Consider the following 20,554-nt stretch of genomic DNA (forward strand, 5'->3'; position numbering starts at 1 on the left):
TATGAGATAGAGGAATAATGAGTGTATGTGTGTGTGTATAAAATGTATGAAAACACTGCATTCAAACAGCTCTGAAAATAAGTAAAAGGTAAAATACGAAAGAGTTCGAAGCTGGTCATAGCCTAGATAAACGGAAGACCAGGCAGTTGGTATCCAAAACACAAACAAAATCACGAAAGCAGGTATGAGCTTGTACACTGAAGAGAAAGTGAAACTACGTCTGCTGTTGCACTGCTCCTACTGGGAAGCAGCAGTAAGAAGGCTGAAAAGATAGGCTTAGGCCAGACTGTGGAGAGCATCTAGTATCTACCTGGTAGAACACAAGGCCCTTGTCCTCTTCTAAGGGAGCTGGAGCTGGGAGATCCTCCACCTCCCTATTCTCTAGCAGGCAGGGTTGGGCACATGACCAAGGTTCAATCAGACACTCTCTAGGCAATGAAGCAAAGTATTCAGGGGCCTTTTGGAAATGACGTATGGTGGCGGTGGCAACATCAAGTACCAGAGGTACCCAGCATCGAGGTCCTAATTAGATTCTTCTGAGGCATTACCTTGACTTTGGTTCCTGCTTGTTTCTAGAATCTGTTCTCCTGCCTTTCTATTAGTTCTATGAGCTATCCTATAACCTTCTACTGCATTCTTTTCCTGGGTTGACTTCTATCACATGCAGTCTAAGACCTTAAATGAATTATGTACCATCTGCAAACAGAGAATATAATGAAAATTTACACCTACCTCGCACTTTCATATTGTTTCACAGTCATTAATGTATCTTCAATTGTTTTATTCACCAAAGTGTTCACACTGGCAATAAAAAAATTAATGGCTCCAAGAAGAGTCTCTCCATTTTTTGCCAGTAGCTTCTGGGTATCTGCATTATATCCAAATTCTTCCTAAAACAAAAAAGTCACCTTAACTTACCCACTGATAAGTTAGTGAATGTGACAAAAAAAATCTCAAACATATCACTAATGGGAAAATATCTGATTTAAAATACTTAGCTATAGAAGTTTTTTCTTTTATTTTTTTAATGTTTATTTATTTATTTTGAGGAGGGGGGTGGGGTACAAAGAGAGAGAGAGAGAGAGAGAGAGAGAGAGAGAGAGAGAGAGAGAGAGAGAATCCCAAGCAGGCTCTGCACTGACACTGCAGACATAGGGCTTAATTACATGAACTGTGAGATCATGACCTGAGCCGAAATCAAGAGTCAGATTGTTTGACTGACTGAAGCCCACCCAGGCGCCCCAGAAGTTTTTTCATTTAATGTTTAAATAAACGGAAATCTAAATCACAGCTAGCTAGCTATATAGTTACCAAAAAAGTTTAATAAACCAAAATTGCCATCAGCTCAGATGTATAGCTAAAATTAAATGATTTTGAAAGTTAAACTACTTGAAATAGAAAGAATATTTTCATATCCATGTTTTGTTTCTACTATACTATAAGCACAGCTGTTAAAAAGAAAAATATAGCAGATTATTAATCAAAGAAAACTATAACTTTCACAACCAAATTAGGTTAACAATTGACTAAAACTTTCAGCCATAAGACAGATTGCAATTTTTGTGTTTTGACATAATCTCCTCAGTCTATAAATATTAACAATGTACGTTTCTTTGTAAACTCAGTGACTAGTTGACTCCCAAGCTCAGGTCTACGTAGGTGCACGGCTGGGGAAGGATCACTCAACACCAGTTTGAGCACATTCTCTCTGAATAAACTGAGTCTTGGCTTAGAAAATATTACATATAACTCCTTCAGATATGGCAAGTTGTAACTCTAATTTTCAAACTTGGACTGGTTTTCCAGTCCAAGTTTGATTAATTAACCTATTATGAGGACACATCTGACCAAATAAAAACTTTGGTCATATCTTCAGAGTTCTGAAGTTATGAAACACTTTTTAATTTCAGCTGAAAAACATATAACATTAAATTAAATATTAGAAAATGCAAGTTTAATGTTAGTGCTACAGATATAATTCAATTTCTAGGTGATAAAATATTCAATACTAATAAATAGCAAGAAAGTAAGATTATCTTTATTGTGCTAAAAGCATTTTCCATTTAAGAGACATCCATGTAACTGTTTACTCTGGAATCAGTCTTCAAGATTTTATAAACCTTGATTTGTAAATATTGGCAGATACAGGATTACATAAAGGGAGTATCAACTAATGTATATAAAAACGAAAATGAAAGGCAGGACAGCTGAAGCTTTTTGGCATCAAGTATTTACAAGCTAAGTTATATACTGAAGACTATATGTTACTGGAAGTATGAGCGCCTGGGTGGCTCAGTCAGTTAAGCGTCCGACTCTCGATTTCACATCAGGTCATGATCTCGTGGTCATGAGATCAAGCATGAGCCCCACATCAGGCTGGGTGTGAAGCCTGCTTAAGATTCTATCTCTCCTCTCCATCTGCCCTTCCCCTGCTCACTCTCTTGCTCTCTCTGTCCAAAACAAACAAGCAAACAAAAATGCTACTAGAAGTAGAATAATACAAGAGAAAACAAGCTTTGTGCAGTGGCAGTATTGTAGCCAATGAGGTTTATCCGAGGAGCTATTGTTGCTAACACAAGAGAAAACATTTTTACAACTTTTAGAAAAAGTTCACATAACATACTACAAGTACTTATCATCTTTGGCATTCATTAAGAGACACAGGGTAAAATTAAAAATTCTATAAATAAGAGGAAGAAAAATACGAAGTTAAACTGGTATTAATACCATGGTTCATAAAAAATAAGAAAGCCTTTTCTACTCACTGTATAACAAAGTATATATGATTAAAACATACTCCTGTAACACTGTTCATATCTAAAACTTCTCAACATCCACAATTTTACATTATTAACACTGAAAATGCCACAAGTCCTAACTTAACCAGAGAGATCTATACAACCTAGAAGACTACTCTTTTACTAAAAACAAACAAATAAAAAAACCCCAGAGTGTACTAAGGCGAAACAGCAGCAGAGTGAAAAGTTGTAAAGCAGAATTTGGAATACTGTATTTACAATAACAAAACAGGCCTAAATTCAAAGCAGATAGGAAGAGTAAACTGCCACTGTTCTGTTTCACGAATATAAATCCCACCTGTAATTCTGTGAATATAAAACTTAAGGTTTTAATGTATAATTTGAACACTAGCTAGAATAAAAGGGCTTTTTTTATAGTAAGGTACAAGAGACATAGTAATAAAAAGATATACAACTGGGACGCCAGAAAGAAATGAATATATTATGTATATGCATTATAAAGAAACACATAAATTAAGTATGCTCTTTTATAATTAAGTATGCTCTTTTAGCACTGAAAATAAGTAAAACACGATTTGATTCATAAACTTCCTTTAGTTGATAAGTTGTCTCAGTATTTCTGGTTGGGCAGGGACATTTTATACATTGTACACTGCCTTCACAATTACAAATAAACTATACATAAAGTAATCAAAGGGTGCATGCATTAAGAACAGGGCCCTGGTTCTAATCTGCTACTGAACAGCAAAGGCCAGTACAATTCCTTAATCTCAATATTTGTTTGCTTTATATGGAGAAAGAATAAAATTTCAAAACATTTCAATTTTTTTTCTCTTTAGCAGCTCCTACATCATTTACAACATTTACCAGATGTAAATGACCACTATTTCCCATTAAACTTATACATTAGGACCAAATAACAGAAATGGCCACTGGATCTGAAACCTCCAATTTTAGTACTATAAATTATTACCTAATTAATAACAAGTGGGTTAATTTAAACCATGCAAAGCAATAAAAAATTAGACTCACAGGTACTAACTGATAATTGACAATATTATGGACTGTGTGAAATCCCCTAATCTTGAAGTGTATGTTACTTTCTAAACTGAGAAAAAACAACTTAATGAGGTGCCATGGTGGAACACAACTGGGAGTCAGAGGCACGTAAATGGTAAAAATCGAGTCTGGGAATTCAGTCTGGGATTTCCTACCCTGATTCTGCTGACTGGATTTGTCTCTTTTATGAATAACTCAAATTCTTTTTGTGTCAATTTCTTAGTAATAAAATGAAGATAATTCCCTTACAAGTTTGATAGGAAGCGTAATAAGAGAACCTTCATAAAGTTTCTGACATGACAGGCATTCAATAAAGTTCCATCTCCTGTCCCCCTCAGATCTGTTTTCTCTACTGCTGGATACTGGTTGTTTCTCCAGAAAATGAAAGAACTGAACTGATCTTTAAAATCTTCCTTCCCAAATGCCACAATCCCCAAACAGCCATCATACCCATCATACTTTCTTCCGTGCCACTACGTGCGATGCCTGTGCTAAGTATTGTCAATGAATCTCCTGTCCTAAGGCAGAAGGAAGTGAACACCAGCTCTTCATCACTGAACTCTATAAACCGTTTTTCAAGAACAATCCATTGGCAAAGAAGAGAGTTATTTTGCTGCCTTGCATAATTGATCCTGATTACCAAAAGAAAGAAAACTGGACTGATAAGGAAGAGGTTGCCTGGAATATAGGCAACCTCTTAGGGCATCTCTTAGCACTACCAGGCCCTGTGACTAATGTCAATGGAAACTACAACAACCCATTTCAGTCAGGACTACCAATGACCTGGACCCTTCAGGAATGAAGGTCTGGGTCATCCCACCAGGCAAAGAACCATGAAAGGCTGAGGTGCTAGAGCAAATGTAATATGGAATGGGTAGTGGAAGAAGCTAAGACCTTGTAACAATTTCTACAACTGAGGACTATAACTGTTCTATTTTGTTGTTAATATGTGTGTGTATATAAAGCAAATAACTTTGTTTTCTTCCCTCTCTTATCCCCTTAGCATACAACATAAGATATATTATTAATTTTAGAGCGTAGAACTTAACTTACAGGACATCAAGGAAAAAAGTGAATGTCACTCAAGAACTTTGCATCCTCTTCTGGGGAATAGGTTACTGAGTCTTTGATAGTATGCAGGATAGTCATATCACGTTAGGTGAAAGTAAGACTTTGTTACTGTCTTTATTTGGACATTAAGTATGGCTTAATGATGATGGTTAATTTTATGTGTCAACTTGATTAAAGTGTCCGGTTATTTGGTCAAATACCACCAGTCTAGATGCTGCTATGAAGATACAGATTTTGGGGGTGCCTGGCTGGCTCAGTTGGAACAGTGTACAACTCTGATCTTGAGATTGTGAGTTCAAGCCCCATGTTGGGTGTAGAGATTACTTAAAGATAAAATCTTAGAATAACAAGATACAGATTTTGTTGATGTGATTAACATTTACAATAATAAACATTCCAGATATGATTTAAAGTTGACTTTCAAGAGATTATTCTCCATAATATGAATGGATTATTTAATCAGTTCTTCCAAGCAAAAAGGTTGAGGCTTCCTGGAGGAGAATTCTGCCTTAAGATTGTGACATTAGAAATCTGGCCTGAGTTTCTACACTACTGACCTACCTTTAGGATTTCAGACTTGCCAAGTCCCACAACTGGGTGAGCCAATGCCTTAAAATAAATGTGTGTGTGCTGGTGTGTGTGTGTGTGTACAGTGTGTGTTATGTACACATCTCCTATGGGTTTTCTCTGGAAAATCCCGATACAAAAATATCCACCCTGTAAATACTGACTCCAAATTTCATAGTCTCTAATAGGTTCTAGTTTACCATTATTTTTATATTTATAAACACCAGTTAGAATGTTCAATCCAATAAATTTTCTATTTCTTACATTATTTCCTTCAAATCACTTCTGCATACACATTGGACTTTAGCATTTGTTCACTAACAAATCATATCAAGTATGTTTTGGAGTATAAGCATCATAAAAGAAGAATATAGTATGTCTTTTTAGCAAAATAGGATAGTCCAAATTCTTGTTTAAAAATGCTGCATGATGGTGTCATGCCTATTAAACTACTAACTAGATAAAACTACCTGTGATGATTAATTTTACATGTCAACTTGGCTGGGCTATGATGTCCAGATGTTTGGTCAAGTACTATTCTGGATGTTTCAGTGAAGGTGTTTTTTGAATGAGAGTAATATTTAAATTGGTGGAGTGCAAAAGCAGTAAAGCAGACTGTCCTCTGCAGTGTGGGTGGGTCTCATCCAATCACCTGACCTCCCTAGAGGAAAAAGGAATTCTGCTAACAGACTGCCTTCGGACTCAAACTGCAACTCACATTCCTTGAGTCTCCAGTCTGCCAGCCTACCCTACAGGTTTTAGGTGTACCAACGCTCCATAGTGCTGTGAACCAATCTCTTAAAATACATCTTTCTACATATCTACATATCCTATTGGTTCTGTTTGTGTAGAGAACTGGACTAATATAGTACCACATTTCCTTTTTGTCCTTAAAAACTCATTGGCTCTTGAATTTAAGAAAACTCATCTAGTATCTCATCATCAGAAGACTCATAAACTGAGATTTCACTTGTTATTATCTATTTTGTCATCACCGTTGAGTATCTTTGCTGCTGTCTCTTTGCAGTCATCTTCTGATTTGTCTAGTAATTGTGAAATATCTTCCTCTGGTAGTATCTTCTCTTTGCCATTATGGGAAAAAAAGGAAAAATTCTACATTTTCAACTATGTTGCATAAACATTAAAAAAAACCTGCAGAAACAGTTTCTTCAGATTTCATTTTGGAAACACAAACACTTATCTATTTCATTTTTTCTAGGCAATGCTATCATTCTTTTATTTTCTTATCATCTTGGTAATTTTTAACATGGTTGGAAATAACTGATGAGTAATGATGAAATAATTCCTAAGATGATGAAACAGCAAAATGTTTTAAGTAGCAAAATATGATCATTAAGATCCCATTCTGTGTCTTTGATTTCCAATGGACCCATATGGTAGTTGTAAGATAAAAAGTTGTATTCTGTTAAAAAAAAAAAAAAGGAATAAGTACATTTTCTCACTGGACTAAAACTCATAAAATATCAATCCCTGCAAAGGGTTAGAAATGTTCAAATAAGAAATTCAAAAATTAGAGGCACCTCAGTGGCTTAACTGAGTTAAGCATCCGATTCTTGATCTCAGCTCAGGGCTTGATCTCAGGGTCAAGTTCAGGCCCCTCACTGGGCTCTGCACTGGGTATGAAGCCTACTTTAAAAAAAAAACAAGAAACTCGGGGCGCCTGGGTGGCTCAGTCAGCTGAGTGTTCGACTTTGGCTCAGGTCATCATCTTGCAGTTCCTGAGTTCGAGTCCCGCGTCAGGCTCTGTGTTGACAGCTCAGAGTCTGGAGCCTGCTTCTGATTCTGTGTCTCCCTCTCTCTCTCTGCCCCTCTCCTGCTCACGCTGTCTCTCAAAGATGAATAAACGTTAAAAAAAAACCCTCAAAAATTCAAACTGGGTCCAATGGACGCGAATACTGAGGATTAACCTCTCAGTTCTATAAAAATAACAAAAACAAAAGGATGTGACATCTAGAAAAGATATCAAAGGTACCTACTACTAGCTAAGACAGAGCATTAAATGAGCTAATACATAGATAAACCACTTAGAACAGTATTCGGCACATAGTAAACTCCTAATCTGTGTTAACTACTATAATTAACAGGGTCTACTGAATGTAGCATTACTGAGAACACTGAGAACACTGTTGCAGCACTTCTGCAGATCCTGTACCCTGGCTACCTCCTTCCACACTGTGGGGCTTTTTCTCTAGATCACAGACCCTCTAAATATTCTACTTACAAGGGATAGCCAAAAGGCCACTGAGAAACATAGGCCTGGTAGCTCCTTCCTGTGCACATGCATAGGTGAGCCCCACCCAGAGGTGCCCCCTCCTGGCCTCACTGCCTGTACATGACCTTGGCTACTAAACAAAACAAAATAAATACGTGTGTGTCCGTATGTATAAAATACAAATAAATTCTATATATAAAATACAATTTTCAGCTCTACCTCTTATTTGTTTTGTGATCTTATAAAAATTACCTAACCTCTCTTGGCTTCAGTTTCCTCATCTATAAAATAGGGATAACATTTCTTGCAGTCTTGCTACATAAATTATATGATATAATGGCTATAAAGCACCCAGATCATTACAGTGAAATTGTGGACACCCAATAATCGCAGCTGTTATGATTAATCAGCTTCCCAAATATTAGATTAGCTCTTTTTGTCTATCTAATGACTCAGAATTGAATCTCAGTATTCTTTGCTATTATGATATATATTGCCATGTCTAGCCAAACTTTCTTTTCCAAGACTGTAGATATTATCAAATACCTTAATGCTCTAAATTATCTAACTCTTCAAGTTAGATGTCTGTAGGAAAGGGATTTTGCACCTTTTGGCTCCAGGTGAGGGAAAAAAAAAAAGACATCAAAGAAAACACTTCATATATCTTAAGAAATTCTTAGGAATTCTTTGCTGAATGCTTATAGGGATATATACAGAAAAATGATTTCATAATTATTCTAAAATTCTTAATTTCTAAAATTCACAATTCCTATTAATGAGTCATTAAAGGTATATTATGAATCCAGTCAAGCACGTTACTATTTGTTCAAGATACTTGGACAACTGGTAAGAGATTTTCAGTAGGTACCTGAATTTACTTTTTATCCATGCTCACATACACAGAGCTATGATTCCTTCTAGATTCAAGCAGGTTGAGTACTTTCCTTTTCCTTTCCTCTAACCAAGTTCCCTTCCCCTGAAACCTCCAGCTGACATCTCTGGTCACTTGGGCCTTATTAAAAATCATATAAAATATCTTGAAGAACACGTCAAGATTCCAGTTTTATTAAGAGTTAAGCAAATCAGAAACATAACAAATTATATCTTGGAATACTATTGCCGTTCTCCTCCTCCACACTCTCCAATAGTTATTTAAAATAATCTTACATGGAGTTCTAGGGACTTCAAACTCAGGTCAGCAAATGCATCTCCAAGTTGCCTTTGGGTATGCACCATCTGGAAAAGCTGGGTCGACAGTGTCTGAGCCAGTCTTAAAATGTTTTCATATTTTTTCTTGTTATCTCTTAATATATCAATCTGAGCTTCAAGTTCAAGGTCCACAGTTCTTGATCCACGGCCTAGCTTCTCAGAGATAATTTGTCGAGTACACTAAAAGTGGAAAGATGCACTTTGTTTAGGAAGAAAAAAAAAAAAGAACAAAAGAGAAAAGAGTAATATAGGATCCAAAGTACTAATGCTAGAGCATTTGGCATATAGCATTTTTGGCTTCAAACAAGCTACCCTTAAAAAAACTGAAAACTATCAGTCCACTTAGAAGTTCACTCAGACTCAAATAAACTTACAGTAATATCTACTATTACTAATCAGAGCAAGTTTTTTTTTTTTTAATGTTTTTTAAATTTATTTTTGAGAGACAGAGCACGAGCAGGGAAGGGCAGAGAAAGAGAGGGAGACACAGAAGCCGAAGCAGGCTCCAGGCTCCGAGCTGTCAGCACAGAGCCCGACACGGAGCTCAAACCCACAAACTGTGAGATCATGACCTGAGCGAAGTCGGACGCTTAACCAACTGAGCCACCCAGGCGTCCCACTAATCAGAAGAAGTTTTAAGACTTAGAGAGCTGATTTATATACTGCTAGATAAGCTCTCTCACATAATCCTATTTCAGGCTTAGTGTACTTGGGTAGATTATTTACAACAACTGAGATCCTTGGCAGTGACTTAAGAATATTAGTGGGTTGTTAATAGAGGGATAATAAGCATACCAAAATTCTACTCTCCTGTTTGTTTCAAATGCTTTTCTTCCTTCAATCTTCCTCTTAAACTAGCTATGTGTATGTGTGTGAATAGGAGGAATGAAGGGAAGACAGGAAGGAGAAAGAATAAAGAGGTGGAGGTGGGAAAGAATGAGGAGAGAGAAAGGGGTAGAAAGAGAGAGAAACAGGGGTTGGGGAAGGGAAGGAGGAAGAGAAAGAGGTAGAGATTAGAGATTCCTGGATTCTTTTACTTTATTCAGAAAGAATAGTATTAAATTATGATATTATTGTGTCCTAACCCAGAAATAATAATACAGGAAATTTTTGTTAGCAATAAAAAAATTATAAACAACTTCACTACTCAATAATATAAGAGTAACCGTATAGGGCACTAATAAGCTTTTCATCATTTAAAGTTAACAAAAATATTCTAAAAAAGTAATAAATAAATATTGTCATTTTTAAACTTTACAAATTTGCTCTTTTATCATGTCTTTCAAAGTTTTGGTTATAGAACTAATATCTACTCCAAAAATTAACATATTGAATGAAATAAAAGTTGAATTTTCTCTTCCTTGAATCCCCCTAAATAACAGAAAACTGCTATTTACATAGTCTAAACTCTTCTGTAAACCTCTATACTCACATATGATATTTGTCAAGTAAACATGAGACCAGGCTACGCTATACATAATATCCTCAATATTTTTCCTATGAACAAGTATCTTGAGACTTTTCCTTGTCAATACATATAAATCTATATTTATCCTTCTAATGTCAGTATATTATGTACTACTCATACTTTTCTATTTAAAATTGAAATGAATTCCCTGACGTATTCTCTGTTCTCATCAACTGAGGATCTTTTTTTTTTTTTTAAAGTTTATTCATTTATTTTGACAGAGAGAGAGAGAGAGAGAGAGAACACGAGCAGAGGAGGGGCAGAGAGAGAGAGAGAGAGAGAGAGAGAGAGAGGATCCGAAGCAGGCTCTGCTGTCAGTGCAGAGCCCAATGTGAGACTTGATCTCACAAACCATGAAATCATGATCTAGGCCAAAATCAAGAGTTGGATGCTTAACCAACTGAGCCACCCTCGCACCCCAATTAAGGATCTTTGTGAATAAACCTTTAAAAATAAAGGAGTTCTTTTTTTTTTTTTTTTTTTTTTTAAGGTAGAGAAATTAACTATACGGAAAGTGATAGGAAAGGTGAGAGGTCGAACCCACAGAAGAGAGATAAAACTATTTCTAAGGAAAACATACCAACACACACTCAGGAGATTAAAATCATATCCAGAGCAAAGCTTAACTGCAGACTTGTCATTTTTATGAGGGAAACATCAGCAAGAAATACTACCTGAAATGGTAACGAGATAAAGGAGATATACCATTGCATTCACCCACACAAAACAGATTTATTTCCCTGTGCAATATCACCACACACATTTACTCCATTTGAAAGCCAAAGCATGTGGTGCCTTCCACAGCAACCCAGATAAAACAGTCTGTTCAAAGTCAAGAAGCCAGAATTCATTGAAGAAGCTTGGTAGACTGGACAAAATGAAAGAAATGTCTACTGTTGTCTGAGTGGCCATTTTTCCTCAGAAATAACAGCTATAAGCAGACAGCAGGGTCAAAGGTTTAATGAGGGCATGTTTTTTGTTTCCAGGAAGCCAGGGCAGTAAGAAGCATAAGGTGACAGTGATTATGAAGCATGTTAAATCTTGACACTGGAAACAAGCGTTGAAATGGAACTTTCCAACCTTGTATTCTAGTATGGATAAGGTACAACCTCAAGGACAATCTAAGTAACCTGGAAGTGACAGTACTTCAGATAGCCTACATTCCTGAAAATGCAGATGAATTACAGTGAGCTGGCAGTCCCATTCAGTTTTCCATACTTATAAATTAAGAATCCATTAAGATAATGAGACAAATGGAGCAAGATTAAAGGGACAGAAAGAAGCAAAAGTAAATTACTGCTCTATGTACATCTCCTACTTGGGGGAGGGTGAATATAATAAAGTGATAAACAGTATACAAAATAATGTGAATCACTGTCATAAGGTCATGAATTTACAAGATAGTCACTGTGTACTCTGAGTATTTAAATAGCACCAAGAGCTTTTTCTGTAAAACCAAAAAGTGAATAAAAACACTTAAATACCATCAAAAGAATAATTTCATGGTATAAGCTGACAGACACTAAAAGAGTTATTAATGGTGAAGGATAGGGAAGTAGGGCATAAAAGAAAATACTAGAAACTGAACAGGGGAAATAGGTTAACCAGTAAACGAATAAGGCAATATGACAAGAAAAACAGGAATGAAAGTTTAAAAGATACTGGCCTAAAGGCAACAAAGATTAATTTGAGGTGTGAATACTGATGGCAAATTCTTAAACATTTAAAAAAAGTATTTATTAATGTTTGTGAAACAGGCCAAACAGCTCTGAATGCTGAAACTGAGATTATTCTTAAATAAATAAAAATAATAATAAGATGGACTTCTAAAAGTACTCTATTCTTTTCTTTTTTAAGATTTTTTAGGGGCACCTGGGTGGTGCAGTCGGTTAAGCGTCCGACTTCAGCCAGGTCACGATCTCGCGGTCCGTGAGTTCGAGCCCCGCGTCAGGCTCTGGGCTGATGGCTCAGAGCCTGGAGCCTGTTTCCCATTCTGTGTCTCCCTCTCTCTCTGCCCCTCCCCCGTTCATGCTCTGTCTCTCTCTGTCCCCAAAATAAATAAACGTTGAAAAAAAAAATTAAAAAAAAAAAAAGATTTTTTAATTTTTAAGTAAAAAAATCTCTACACCCAACATAGGGCTCAAACTTACAACCCTGAGATTAAGAACTGCATGCTGGCTCATCCACTGACTGAGCCAGGCAGGTGCCCCTAGTCTATTCTTTAAAAAAAAATTTTTTTTACCTTTATTTTATCTTGGGGGGGCATCTGGCTCTTTTGGTAGAATGTGCAACTCTTGATCTCAGGGCTGTGAGTTTGAGTCCCACATTAGGTGTAGAGTTTAGTTAAAAATAAAATCTTAAAAAAATAATAGTAAGGTAAAATTTATTTTTTAATTCTTTTTTTTTTTAAGTTTATTTCTTTATTTGGCAGGGGGAGGGGCAGAGAGAGACTCCCAAGCAGGCTCCACGCTGTCAGCCCGATGTAGGGCTTGATCCCATAAACTGTGAGATCATGACCTGCGCCAAAATCAAGAATCAGACTTTTAACCAATGGAGTCACCCAGGTGCCCCTAAAGTAAGATTTATTTTATTTTAATTCTAATACAGTTAACATACGGTGTTACGTTAGTTTCAGGTGTACAATACAGTGATTCAACACTTCCATATTACTCAGTGCTCATCAAGATAAGTGTACTCTTAATCCCCTTCACCTATTTCACCCATCCCCAGAAATATGGAATGCTTCACAAATTTGTGTGTCATCCTTGCACAGGGGCCATGCTAATCTCTGTATCGTTCCAATTTTTTAGTATATGTGCTGTTGAAGCAAGCACTAAAAATACTCTATTCTATACTAGGAAAATACAAAAACAAAAGGGATAAACCAGAGTTCACTATTCACTACTATTCCTGCAGATGAGAATAAATAAGAACATAAATAAACTTTGGATTCAAATTTTATGAATAAAATCAGGTAGATTAAAATAATACTTAAGAATACTTATATTCAGGGCCTAAACTTACATTTGTTCCCATTATAGATTTGGTTTCACCAGCCTGGTCTTAGAGCCCAAATTAACAACCAATAAAGGAAGTGCTAAATATTCTTGTTGACGGAAAGCCTTTCGGTGATTAATGTATTACAAATAGCTCAAGCCCCAAATCCACTTAGTACCTTCAAATCTTAACAGGGCCAAGACAGTAGAATTTAAAGAAGAGTTAAGTGGATGAAAGCTCTAGCTGCTCAACTTAGAGCGCTGGCCATAACACTCTGTCTGTGAACTGTTTGTGGCTGTAGTGGTTTGCAAATCAGGAATAGTCTGTATTTTTATACAGAGCACATGTCTCTTATGCGTCTTCTCAAGAGTAACACAGAAGTGAATTTATTCTTTCAGTTAATACTTTTATTTATTTATTTATTTATTTTTATTATTTTTTTTTTCAACGTTTATTTTTGGGACAGAGAGAGACAGAGCATGAACGGGGGAGGGGCAGAGAGAGAGGGAGACACAGAATGGGAAACAGGCTCCAGGCTCTGAGCCATCAGCCCAGAGCCTGACGCGGGGCTCGAACTCACGGACCGCGAGATCGTGACCTGGCTGAAGTCGGACGCTTAACCGACTGCGCCACCCAGGCGCCCCTCAGTTAATACGTTTAAAATACGGTCTGAAATCTTTTACAGAGGCACCTGGGTGGCTCAGTTGGTTGAGCATCCAACTTTTGATTTCAGCTCAGGTCATGATCCCCGGGTCGTGGGATCGAGCCCCGTGTCAGGCGCTGTGCTGAGCATGGAGCCTACTTGGGATTCTCTCTCTCCCTTTGCCCCTCTCTGCTCGTGCTCTCTTTCTCTAAAAATAAAAAAATACAAAACTAAAATCTTCTTTGTCATTAAGTAGATTCTGCCTCCTTAAAATTGTTTGACTTTATCCCCTTTTCTCTGTTCCAGTCTTCACAGGCATAGTCCATGTCTTACTCTCTCACATTACTGTAACAGCTTCTTTTTTAAAATTAAAGTTTATTTAGGGGTGCCTGGGTGGCTCAGTCAGTTAAGCGTCTGACTTTGGCTCAGGTCATGACCTCACAGTTCGTGAGTTCGAGCCCTGCATTGGGCTCTATGATGTCAGTGCTGAGCCCACTTCAGATCCTCAGTCTCCCTCTCTCTCTCTCTGCCCCTCCCCTGGCTCACATTCTCTCTCAAAAATCAACAAACACTAAAAAAAAATTAAAGTTTATCTATTTTGAGGGGGGAGGGGCACAGAGAGAGAGGGAGAGAGAGTACCAAGCAGGCTTTGCTCTGTCAGCGCAGAGTCTGACATGGGGCTCGAACTCACAAACTGTGAGATCATGACCAGAGCTGACACCAAGAGCGGACACATAACTGACTGAGCCACCCAGGCGCCCCTACTCAATAGCTTCTTGACAAAATCTCCTACACTGCATATTCTACTCTGCTTGATGTGTAATATGGTTCCCTCTTGCTTAAAATTGCTCAGTTGATCCCCACTGTCTTTAGAATGGCATGAATCAGACCCATCTGCCTTCCCAAGTTTATCTCCTACTGCTCTTCTCTCCCACTCAAGGATCCAGTGATACCAGTTATCCAGAGATTTCCCAAACCATGCTTTCTCACATGTCTACAACTTTGTTCATGAGGCTATATTTGCCTGCTGCTTGGAATTCCTCTTTTTGCTCCCTTTCATTTAACTTATTCATCTTTCATACCAGACTGGGTTTCATTTATTTATTAAACTTATTTATTCAGCCATTCCTTTGTTCATTTATTCATGAAATTTGCCTCTAAATAGGAACATTCTATATTCACACATTTTGAAACCTAAAGAATACAGGCCTTAGCGGTGCCTGGCTGGCTCAGTTGGTAGAGAATGGAACTCTTCATCTTGGTATCATGAGCTCAAGCCCCACGTTGGCTGTAGAGGTTACTTAAAAAAATTAAATTAAAACACTACAAGCTTAAAAAAAAAAATACAGGTCCTATTTCTGAACGAAGTTCTAGTAGTTACAAATTACAAAATTTAAGATTTTTGGGGCACCTGGGTGGCGCAGTCGGTTAAGCGTCCGACTTCAGCCAGGTCACGATCTCGCGGTCCGTGAGTTCGAGCCCCACGTCAGGCTCTGGGCTGATGGCTCAGAGCCTGGAGCCTGTTTCTGATTCTGTGCCTCCCTCCCTCTCTGCCCCTCCCCCGTTCATGCTTTGTCTCTCTCTGTCCCAAAAATAAATAAACTTTGAAAAAAAAATTATAAAAAAAAAAAAAAAAAGATTTTTGTTCATTTGAGCCTTCCTCTCTTGCGTCCTTTAGTTCACGTTTCCCTTGCTCTTTATCTTGTTTTCCTATATGTTTATTATCTGTCCCCCTTGCTTTGTCTTTTACTTCTACACTAATCTGAGTTGAATCATTAAGACTCTATATTTACCTCGTATATTGACATACCACATTCAGCCTTTTTAAAAGTTTATGTTAATGAAACTGACCAGCCTTTAAAATGTTGCACACATAGCATAATACTAAATGAAGGGGTTTTTAACTGAAAACTGAAAAAACTGAAAAGATTTTCAGTTTTTAAGTGAATTTTTTTTCATCAAAGCTTAATCGGGAGGGGTACCTGGGTGACTCAGTCAGTTAAGCACCTGACTTTTGGTTTTGGCTCAGGTCATGATCTCACGGTTTGTGGGTTTGACTCCTAGGTTGGGCTCTGTACTGACAGTGCAGAGTCTGCTTGGGATTCTCTCTCTGCCTCTCCTTCTGCCTCTCCCCCGCTCCAGTACATGCATGCTCTCTCTTTCTCAAAATACATAAAAAAACATAAAAAAAAAAAAAAAAAAAGCTTAGTTGGGATATTGCAGCGTGCCTGGCTGGCTTAGTCTGTAGAGCATGAGACTCTTGATCTTGGGGTCCTGAGTTCAAGCCCCATGTCGGGCCTACAGCTTACTTTAAAAAAAAATTGGGGAACCTGAGTGGCTTAGTCAGTAAAGCGTCCGACTTCGGCTCAGGTCATGATCTCATGGTCTGTTGAGTTTGAGCCCCGCACTGTTCTCTGTGCTGACAGCTCAGAGCCTGGAGCCTGTTTCGGGTTCTGTGTCTCCCTCTCTGCTCTTCCCCCACTTGTGCTCTCTCTCTCTCTCAAAAATAAATGGAAGAGAAAAAGAAAGTTCTAACTTATACGTTTATTCTTTTTATTTAAAAAATTTTTTAAGTGTATTTAAACTTAAATAAACTGTCAGCGCAGAGCCCAACACAGAGTCAATCTCTTGAACCGTGGGATCGTGACCTGAGCAGAAATCAAGAGTGGGACGTTCAACCGACTGAGCCACCCAGGTGCCTCTAAGTCATGTGAGTTTAATGGAATTTATAGCCCAGCGTGTCTGGGCTGGGATATGCCTCTCAACTAAAAGAACCTCAGAGTGTAATGACCATATTGGGTCTCTTTGACTCTGTTCTTGTGGCTTTTTTACCTTTTCATTCCAAATTGTGAGCTATACTGGGCATGCACTATCATTTCAATAATCCTTCAAGGATAAGATTTTGATTTGGTTGATTTAGGACTGTGCTTGCTATCCATTTTACTTTTGAGTAACTTGATTCTAGCCATGACTTTGATCTTCTCTTTCTTGGACTTCAGTTCCTGCATGATTTCTGCCTTTAATTTCTGTCTATTTCTGTTCTCTAACAAACACTAAATAATTTTTAGAAAGATTCATGAGCATGTTTCAGGGCACTTTTATCATCTTAAGAGAACCTGTACTTTTGTAGATGATTTCAGATCATATTTTAAAAGTATTAACCACGAAGGGCACCTGGGTGGCGCAGTCGGTTGAGTGTCCAGCTTCGGTTCAGGTCATGATCTCGCAGTTAGTGAGTTTGAGCCCCGCTTCAGGCTCTGTGCTAATAGCGCAGAGCCTGGTGCCTGCTTGGGATTCTGTCTCCCTCTTTCTCTGCCCCTCTCCCTTGTATGCACGCTCTCTCTCTTTCTCAAAAATAAACAAAACATTTTAAAAAATTGAAAGAAAGTATTAACTGAAAGAATAAACTCACTTCCGTGTTACTCTTGAGAAGACACATAAGAGACATGTGCTCTGTATAAAAATATAACAGACAATCCTTGATTTGCAAACCACTATACCCACAAACAAATCACAAACATAGGGTTTTATGGCCAGTGCTCTAACTTGAACAGCTAGGGCTTTCATTCACTTAACTTCTTTAAATTCTACTGTCTTGTCCCTGTTAAGATTCAAAGGTACTAAAGTGGATTTGGGGTTTGAGCTCTTTGTAATACATCAAAAATTCTATAGATTAAATAATCTGCTTATTGTTTCACAGAGGTCATAAGAAAAAGAGTCACCAATTACTCTGAAGCAATGCAACTAATAACATCAATAAACTTTTGAAGTCCAACTCACTTGCAAACTGATGCTACATGTACAGTTAATGCTCAGTCATTATAATAAGATCAGTGAATTCCAACTCTGGATAATGAATGTATCTCTTTTGCAAATTCAGTTCCATAAAGTATCAAAAAGAGGAGTTAGGGACAGACATATCTACAGCAGTTCTACAGCTAAATGTGTTCTAAGGCAATATATTTCTTCTTCAATTATGTATCAATTAATAAGCATTTTGGTAACTTTTTTACTCTTTGCTACTATTTAAACTACAACTATGCAAACAAAGATTAATAAAATGCTTCATCTTCTAACTGTATTTTTATGTTTAGATGGCATCATTCTCTTCTATATATTCATACATTTGCAAAACACTAATTTGAATAACATACAAATGAAAATTCTTAGAGCCAGTTAGGGTGGAAACATTAACAAACAAACAAACAAACAAACAAACAAACAAACCTTGTACGTGTTCAGACTCCATTTTCTAACAAGCTCTAACTTTTCCATTGCAGGATTTTTTATTTCATCTGCTAGAATAACTGGTCCACCTTTGGTCTGTGTTCTCTGGCCACCTGCATGATCATAACAAAAGACAAAACACAAACCAGATAAAGACAAGTAAGTAAAAAACCAAACCACTGATGCTTATTCAAGTTAAACTAGTTATACATTTAAAAATAAAAAGGTTTTGACAAAGTGAAGAACTCAAATTTCCTGGAATCATTGAGAATAATTTCCAAACACTTAAAAAACATTTCTGTCCATTAAATGCAAATGTTATGTGGCTTGTCTTAAAAAAAAAAAAAAATGTTGTAACCAAACTTCTTTTCTAAGTAAGCTCTTTACTTCTAGAAAACAAAATTTCGACAGTTACTCTTATAGCCTCATGACCCTAAAAAAACTGTGCCAGTAAAAATCTGGAAGGCTATGAACTCTTCACAGTGATCTCCTTTCATCATACTATGAAGAACAGAGCAACAACAGAATGTTACTATAATTTTGGAGGATTTAAAAATATAATCCAAATTTCAAATAGTCATTAAAAATATCTTACCACCAGTATGAAAGGCTAGGCTAAAACAAGGTCTACATTGTACCTCCTTTTTTTCTCAAGAGACCACCCACCCTCCTGCAAAAAGCCATAATTAATACAGTATAAAGCCCTGACAATGTATTGCTACAACAGCTAAGAAATTATGACATAAAAGCAACTCTGCACCTAAATAGTTCCTATAATAAAATGTTTTTCATAGAAAAGAAATAGTTAAATGCTTAAGATACTAATGACTTAGAATAAAATTTTTCATAATTTAAAGAGAACAATGAAATAAGGAAAAGAGAAAAAGTTCTTAAAAATGGTTTTAATCTCAGAGTCAGCAAAAATTTCTTTTCTGACTTACTCTTATAGTCAGACCAGCCTTTGCCACAACTTTACCACAACCTCAGATCAAGAACGGTACACAAAATCAAATACATGTAAGATGTACAAAATCCTCATGGAAACAAAATACAGAATGTTGAAGTTTCATATGTTAAAAGAAATATGTACTTCAACTTTTTCCTGTTTGTACAATGGAGCATATTAAAGTATAGAACTAAAGTATAGAACAAATTCAATGCAAAGAAATGCATTTTTCCCAAGTATTTTTCACTGGCCATAACTGGTAAATTACATATTCTTTTGTTGCAATCTGCAAGCTATTTGTAAGCTGTGGTTGAAAATAGGAAGACACAACATTTTCCACTTGACCCATTCCAAATAATGAACAACCCAATTGTTGAAGGCTCCTTTTTTGTTGAACTGAAAACAGAGTAGAGCTGCAAAGCGGAGACGATCAAATAAGTGAATCTACATTTTATAGAGCAAAGAAAACACGATTTAAAATGAATCAAATTTTACCATGTTTTTAAATCAAAGGGAATTAAATTTCAGGTTTAAGATAGTTAATAACTTTGAAAAGCCAGAAAGATAGGGATGGCTAGAAAAGATTATTTACATTATTGTTAAAAAAAGAAAAAAAAAAAAAAAAGAAGCAGCCACCACAAAAGCCAGAATTACATACACCTAAGAATATAAAGCAAGGGATTATGAAACTGAGTGAATTAGTTTAGTTTCAGAAGTAGCAAGAAGGGCTTTATCCAATCAGTGAGTGCAGAGAATACCTGCAGGAACAATTAAATCACTTCCTTGTTGAGCCAGGCGACTAGCTGCCACCCTGCTAGGAGACATAACAGATGGCAATGGTGGTGCCGGAGAACCTGAAAAGGGTAGACATTTAACTGTGAAAACTCTTTTCCTCCTCCACATGTTGTACACTTTGAATATAGGTTTAATGACATTTCCGTTAAAATACTCAAAAACGAGGATTAAAAATTGGAATTAATATAGTTTGCTTTCTTGCAAGAATGGACTAACAATAAGTAGGTGCTACCAGGCTGAGTTCTTGTAGAAACTTTTCATGCAACTGTTTGAAACCAAACAATACACAGAGCTATAGGAAGAAACTTGGCAAGACCTCGATAATCAGGACTTTACCTGGGTTCTGCTATTTCCAAATCACTTAACAGAATGTGGTTAAAGTTCCATAGTTGAACGATTTAAAGCTTAAGGAAATATTTTGTACATTGTTACTCCTACATTCGAAGGAAAGCCCTTTAAGTAAAAATCCAAAGGTATGTAAAAATGTATCAAAATTATAATTAAAATTCACAAAATTGTGAATGAATCACAGCCTTCACAGGAATTATAGCCTAAAATTTTACATCATAAATCCAATAGC

General features: G+C 36.8%; 1 protein-coding gene and 2 non-coding genes across 9 annotated transcripts in view; 1 reads left to right on the forward strand and 2 right to left on the reverse strand.

Annotated features, from left to right (window-relative positions):
- Positions 1 to 20,554, reverse strand: part of ARFIP1 (ADP ribosylation factor interacting protein 1) — a 129,508-nt gene that overhangs the window by 35,840 nt on the left and 73,114 nt on the right. For 6 of the 7 annotated variants that reach the window (XM_045055768.1, XM_045055770.1, XM_045055769.1 and 3 more), the window contains 4 exons: positions 19,938 to 20,033; positions 18,234 to 18,346; positions 8,857 to 9,078; positions 733 to 890 (listed from right to left, as the gene is read on the reverse strand). In XM_045055768.1, the coding sequence (XP_044911703.1) occupies positions 733 to 890; positions 8,857 to 9,078; positions 18,234 to 18,346; positions 19,938 to 20,033 (589 nt within the window). The remainder of the gene's footprint in view (positions 1 to 732; positions 891 to 8,856; positions 9,079 to 18,233; positions 18,347 to 19,937; positions 20,034 to 20,554) is intronic. The other variant, XM_019828849.3, reaches the window with a different exon arrangement.
- On the forward strand, positions 2,513 to 2,659 carry LOC111560245. Its single transcript, XR_002742005.1, has one exon. It is a non-coding gene; the product is annotated as a U4 spliceosomal RNA (small nuclear RNA).
- On the reverse strand, positions 13,095 to 13,200 carry LOC111560278. Its single transcript, XR_002742036.1, has one exon. It is a non-coding gene; the product is annotated as a U6 spliceosomal RNA (small nuclear RNA).

Source organism: Felis catus, chromosome B1, assembly GCF_018350175.1.
Source record: "Felis catus isolate Fca126 chromosome B1, F.catus_Fca126_mat1.0, whole genome shotgun sequence".
NCBI lineage: Eukaryota > Metazoa > Chordata > Mammalia > Carnivora > Felidae > Felis > Felis catus.